The sequence below is a fragment of the Eutrema salsugineum genome, unplaced genomic scaffold, assembly GCF_000478725.1.
Source record: "Eutrema salsugineum unplaced genomic scaffold, Eutsalg1_0 scaffold_8, whole genome shotgun sequence".
NCBI lineage: Eukaryota > Viridiplantae > Streptophyta > Magnoliopsida > Brassicales > Brassicaceae > Eutrema > Eutrema salsugineum.
This window is the reverse complement of record NW_006256414.1, coordinates 5,733,717-5,740,449: the sequence shown is the minus strand read 5'-3', so window position 1 is coordinate 5,740,449 and position 6,733 is coordinate 5,733,717. Positions and strand designations below refer to the sequence as shown.

At 40.9% G+C, this 6,733-nt stretch overlaps 1 protein-coding gene across 1 annotated transcript; it reads right to left on the bottom strand.

Annotated features, from left to right (window-relative positions):
• Positions 1-3,203: 3,203 nt before the first annotated feature.
• LOC112088142 lies at positions 3,204-4,761 on the bottom strand. Its single transcript, XM_024158372.1, has 2 exons — positions 3,714-4,761; positions 3,204-3,664 (listed from the first exon to the last, which is right to left on the bottom strand). The coding sequence occupies exons 1-2, from the start codon at positions 4,759-4,761 to the stop codon at positions 3,204-3,206; spliced, it is 1,509 nt and encodes a 502-aa protein (XP_024014140.1).
• Positions 4,762-6,733: the final 1,972 nt, after the last annotated feature.

Below are 6,733 nucleotides of genomic sequence, written 5' to 3'. Positions count from 1 at the left end.
TGCTCTCCACCAGAAGATTCTGATCTTCGGTGAAGTTTGAAGTTTCCAGATACGGTTCTTGACATCGATCTTGCGCTGATCTTGGGTGGATCGTTGTGGGAGCGGTATTAAGGGATGGTTAATAGCAAACCAATACCCACTTTTCACCGAATAGGCTCCATTCTTAGAATATGCCCATATAAATCTGTCCTCCACATTGCCAATAGGCAACTGCAAAACCCGCTCTGCATCCACCGGAGGGAAAAGCTCGCGCACCCGATTTTCACGCCATCGACCCTCTGATGAAATCAAAGAATCCACTTTCAATTCCAGGTCATAAAAAAACTGACGGTTAACTGGTCTTCGAGGCTGATCATCCATAATCCAACTCTCCATCCACACCTTAGTTGTCCGACCATTACCAATTGATTTTAGTAAACCTCTCTGAAGAAGTTCCTGCCCATGGAGGATACTACGCCAGGCATACGATGGTCTGAAACCTTGCCCACATTCCAGAAAACCTCGAGATGAAAAATACCTCCCTTTATACAGTCTAGCAATCAAGCTTTCAGGATCATTTAAAATACGCCAAGCCTGTTTTGCCAGGAGAGATTGATTAAAAATTTCCATATCTCGAAATCCAAACCCACCACTCTGCTTTGATTTGCACATTGATTTCCAAGCAATCCAATGAATTTTACGTTTTTTCTCACATGCATTCCACCAAAAAGCTGACATCGCACTTGTGATCTTCTTACAATGATGCTTTGTCAACCTGAAGCACGACATCGCATACACCGGAAGAGCCATCGCCACCGATTTGAGTAGAATCTCCTTACCACCCAGCGAGAGTATTTTAGCATACCAGCCACTCAGCCTTTTATGTAACTTTTCATCAATGAAAGCTAGAAGTTGTTGTTTAGAACCACTAAAACACTCCGGCAAGCCCAGATAAGTCCCCGTACCTCCCTCTTTATCAATGTTCAGGAGATTTGAGAGCAATCTGCGGGAGATCGGATCAATGTCTTGACCAAAAGTGATCGAGGATTTCTGGAAGTTAATCGCTTGACCAGATGAATCACAGTACAACTTGAGGCACCTCAAAAACTCAGAACATTCTCTGAGCGAAGCTCGGCAAAGAAACAAACTGTCGTCTGCGAACAACAGGTGTTGAATCGAAGGACATTTTGACGAGAGTTTCATACCACTAAGTCTTCCTTCTAATTCGGCTTTGCTCATAATGTGGACTAAGGCTTCAGCACACAAAATAAAAAGAAAGGGTGATAATGGATCACCCTGGCGGATGCCTCTTTCGGGTTGGATGTGCCCATGTTCCTCACCATTCAGCAAAACCGTATACGAGACCGACTTAATACAACTCATTATCCAGGAGATCCATTTTGCAGCAAAACCCATTCGCAGCAGTAATACCTCCAAGAAATCCCATTCCACACGGTCATAGGCCTTTGACATATCGGTTTTAATGGCTAGAAAATCCCGTTTACAGTTTGGATTAGTTCTTAAACCATGGACCATTTCGTGAGCAATCAACAAGTTATCTGATATCAATCTGCCTGCTACAAACGCACCTTGTGTGGGAGAGACCAAACTTGGCAGAAACCTCTTGAGGCGATTACATAAGATTTTTGAAATAATCGTATACGTAACCGAGCACAGACTAATAGGCCGAAGGTCAGTCATCACATTTGCATTAGGTTTCTTCGGCAGAAGAGAGATTTGAGTAAAATTCCACCCTTGAGGTAGCTGACCTGTTGCGAAGAACTCCTTCACCTCTGCAATAACGTGTGCGCCGGTAATGTCCCAGAAATGTTGAAAAAATTTGCCTGTCATACCATCTGATCCAGGAGAGCTATCACTCTTGATACTGCGCACAGCTCTGTTAATCTCCACATCCGTCACAACTTTAGTGAGATCTCTATTCATCTGCTGAGAGACTCTTGTTGGAAAACCCTCAAGTAGTTCATCGTGATCCGTCGAGCCAGAGGATTTAAACAATTTGGAAAAGTACTCAACTGCCACATCTCCCTTCTCTTTCTCCGAAAACCTTTCAACACCATTGTCATCTATCAGTGAGGGAATGTTGTTTTTCATCCGCCGAGACTTAACACTGCTGTGAAAAAACTTGGTGTTTTTATCCCCTGCAATCAGCCATCGTTCCTTACTTTTTTGCTTCCAATAGCTCTCCTCTGCTTTAATAGCCTGCATCAACTCCACTTTCAAGGTAGCTATCTTTTGGAAATCGGGATGAAGCTCTGCAGATTCACCGTCAATCTCAGCAGTCAGCCTCTGGATCATTTTCTGAGAGTTAAAATTACTACTCCTCTTCCAAGTCGCTAGAGTTTTACGACATGTCGAGATACGATCAGCAACTCGTCTCGTGCCAATACAGTCCGGAATCAACCAGCTTTTCCGAACTACTTCCACTGCTTCTGGACTATCACACCAGCGCTTGTCGAATATGAACCTGCCTCTCCTTACTGAATCAGCTGGTGCGACCTTAACTAAAAGTGGACGATGGTCAGACCAGATTCTTTTCAAATACTCAGAGTGTGTTCTTGGAAATAACCTGAACCATTCAGAATTCCCAAACGCCCTGTCTAATTGGCACTGAATCCAGACCAAAGCCTTTTCACCATTTGCATTCATCACTTCGCGGTTACCTCCCCAAGAGAGTTTATTACCAGAGCTGGGAATTTCCTTGATGCGACACTCACGAACCATACGTCTGAATGGATAAAACGAGTACTCCGCTCTAGGTGGGCCTCCAAGCTTTTCTGTGTTGTTCATAATTTCATTAAAATCTCCTACAACACACCACGCATCATCTCTACTAATCCCAATATTCGTCAATTTTTGCCACACATTGCCACGCAGATGGCTAACTGGGTCTCCATACACAAATGTCATGAAGAAGGTCCGGCTTCCCACTTCCACCTTAGTATCGATGATTCTGTTATCCGAAAATAGCACATCCACCTTATGTGCCTGCCTCCAAAACAATGCTAAACCACCACTTAGACCCACAGAGTTCGCAAGGAAGCTGTGGTCAAAACCTAACACTCTTTGAACATACAACACGTGATCACTAGAGATTTTAGTCTCTAGGAGAAACACAAAGTCCGGGAAATGTTCACGACACATTTCCTTTAGGCGTCGAACCGTCGGGTCGTTCCTCAACCCCCGACAGTTCCAAGCGAGTGTCGTCATATGGACGGATTGGATGGTGTCTGGTGAACCATCAAACCCGGAGATTGTTTGGATAGTTTAGACGTAACTTCAGAGCTGTCGACTGCTTTCCTCTTAGAAGGATGCTCGGTGTCTTGGTCCTGATCCTTGGTTAGAGAAACACCCTGTTTCGCTCTCTGCTGTCTGGACCAGCGTCCAGAGTTAGACTTTTTGCTTCTGTTACTAGTACCGGAGGAGCTTGGTTGAACACACCCGATCCTAAACTCACTCATTTGTAGCGGTGGAGCAAAGAAACCTGACCCCTCTTGGAACTGTTCCATCGTCTGTGGTAAGGGATCCGGAACACCCATATGACCCATCGTAGCATCTGCCAAAGGTAGATCTACTTCCTTTGCAATTGGATGAACCTCATTCTTCGCACCATCATCCTTTGGACCCGAGGGAGAAGGATCCTGATTCCCATTACCGGCACTACTATCTTGAAGCCGATTTTCTCGTTCCGTACATTGAGGAGGTCCTCTGGTTACGATCAGAAGGTAGGAGAGAATCATCGTCTCTCTGGTTACGACCAGAAGAGGTTTCCGCTAAAGCCATCTGCTCATTCTCTTTGATCACCGGAGATGCTGTGAAGACGGGAGGGGCCTCTAGCCGCAAATAAGATCGTTGCACCACTGGATCTTTGGATAATTCGTCTAGCGTCTTCTTCATCTTTAGTTCCCGAAGGGAGCGTTCTGATGGATCCCCCGAGGACATGTATATACGCATTTGCTCAAACACTTCAGGAGCCACGAGGTTTGAGTGAGGGCTGAAGCCAGGAGGAACTGTCGGAGCCAGCATCGGCATAATCTGTTCAGAGAGGTTTGGGTGATGCTGACGAGCAGTAGCATTGTGCTGTTGCCGCATGTTCTGTTTACCCGAAGCTTCCACACTTCGAGTTTTGTTACGCTGAAGAAGTGGACATCTCTGCTTCTCATGGGTTAGGCGAGAACAATTGAAACACTTTTTAAATTTTCTCTCATATTCAATCTCCACAATTGCCACCTTACCGTCAGGTAGATTCAGAGATTTAGCATCCCTCACTGGTTCATCCAGATCAATAGCTACACAAACTCTGACACCAGCTTGCAAAAGAGGTTTTGCAGGATCATAAGCAATTTCCTTGACGTGACCAATACGGTTCACAACAGCATCAATAGTCGCCAAAGTGAAGTAGTTCACAGGAATCTTGTGTAGTTTGATCCAAACCGGGGCTTTCTTTAGAAAGTCAGCAGGAGGGTTCTCAACCCATCTCTCCATCACCAAACCCCACTCATCAAAAGTCCAAAAACCCGCCTTAAGGACCGTATTCATATCCTGTTCCCAATCAAATATGAACTGGAATGTATCATCAGTGAGAGCCACACCTTTAACACGCTCATAAATTCTCCAAATTCTCGGCATAGAGCGCAGCATTCTTGCCATGTTTTGAACATCAGGATTCAGCAATCGACCAATCAAACTTCGGGCACTTCTTTCAACCGCACAGAAAGCACCATCCGCCAGGATATCAATCGGAAGATCTTCCTCCAAATTCATCGATTGCATTGCTAAATTCAGAGAGCTATCCATGAGCAGTAGAAACAGGGAAATCCGAGATTGGAAGTGTAGATAGCCGCTTGAGATCCTGAACTGCGAGAGAATACACGGCTGCTGACGGCCCTGAAACCCTAGGATATCAAGCTCACGAATCATTCCAAAAAGGAAAGGAACCCCGTAATGGAAGAGGGAAAGGCAGGTTTGGGTGGGAAAAAGGAAAAATTCCTTTTTTTAAAAACCGACCGACAAGGAAAGATTCCTTCCGGAAAAGAACTCCAAACCCTCTAGACGGGTTAGAGAGGCCTAAGCCAAAAAAATCGCCTTCCATCACCATTTGCAGACTAAAGAAGACACAAAATATTTCTTCGGATGCCAAATGTTAAACTATAACATTGGTATCTTCATTTGATTTGGCGAACTATAATGTTAAACTGGATGAACAAATTGATTCTTAATGAACACGTCATTTATGTTTTTTTTTTAAATTTGTTATTTCAATAGAGTAAACTTATATGAGACGTTCCGTTTCAAAAAAAAAAATTATATGAGACGTTAGTTTTTTTACTATGTACACCACTGCAAAAACAGTTCGTTGATATCTATATTGCCACTGAGTTCATGGACACTGATCTTCATTAATACATTAAGAACCAACCGAAATTTGTACGAATTGAAGAATACTGTTAATTGTTCTTGGTTTCAGGTACTAATAATAGTTTTAAAAGTTCAACAAACATGAAACTAACATTTCTACTGACTTTTTTTTTTCTTTTGCTTCCAATGATTCTTTTTTCCAGACATGTTTTTTTCAAGACTTATGTCCTAATTCAAATTCCTGTTAATGAGGAACCTTTACAACAAAAACGTAAGTAACTGATTCTTACAACAATAATTATGATAATGCTTTAGGACTTTATTTAAAACAATAAATAGTCAGTGGAGCAAGCTTATGAACGATTTATTTAAATTTTTTTCGGTTTAACCTAATCATTTTGCAACTCAATGTTTTCCTATAAATAAAGCTTTCAATTCATTCATAATGTCCTTGAAATTTTGCTAGCTCTCAATTTACATAATGTTATTATAATTTATATCAGATTTATTATATTGGTTTTAGTTTATGATTTATGAAGATCTTTGATCTCAATAGGTTTTGTTTTGTTTTTATTTTATATGTATGTTACATTGGCAGAAAGATTCCATCAAGGTATCACATCCAAAACGTCTATGGAGTTATATCTCTCAGCTTCTAACGGTTTATATTTTTTTTTCTGTAAACGCGGTATTTTTATTTATTTATAATTTTGTTTTGAAATTTCTATTCAACTTTGTTTTTCTTATTTTTGGTCTTGGATACTATTGTAATATGGTTATGCATGTTATTGGCATTTACTTTGGAATAAAGGTGTAATTGACTATTAAAATTTTTTTTTGAAGCTTATGGAATAAGGACAAACTATAAAAATTAATATGGTTTATATGGTACATGAAGTTTTAAAGCTTCAAGCAGAACTTCCTACTGTTGATAGTAGGCTGTGGAGTTTGGTATGATCATTCTTTCCTGAAAACATTAAGTATTTTCGGATTAAGCAATTCTGAATTAGCTTAAAGTAACCTTAAACTTCTCTTTAACAAGTAAGCATTGGTAAACGTAGACTTCTGTCTTTTGCCTAATCATTTTGTTTTTATAATTTTAGTTTGTTTTTTTATGTTAATGCAGAGAGCCTCTAGGAAGAAACATTTGAATTGAAGGTCTTAGATGTATGGTTAACGAATATACACCAACAAATGCACCACAATCAACTAAAACAATATCTAAAATGGAAGCCGTAAGTATTGCCATCTCATAGCTTCGCTGTAAGAATAAAAATAACTTAAAAGAGAAGATTTTTATGTATATTTCAGACTGATGTAGATGGTAATGAAACAATCGATTACCATAAGTTTAGATGAGAACTTATTCAAAAGCCTT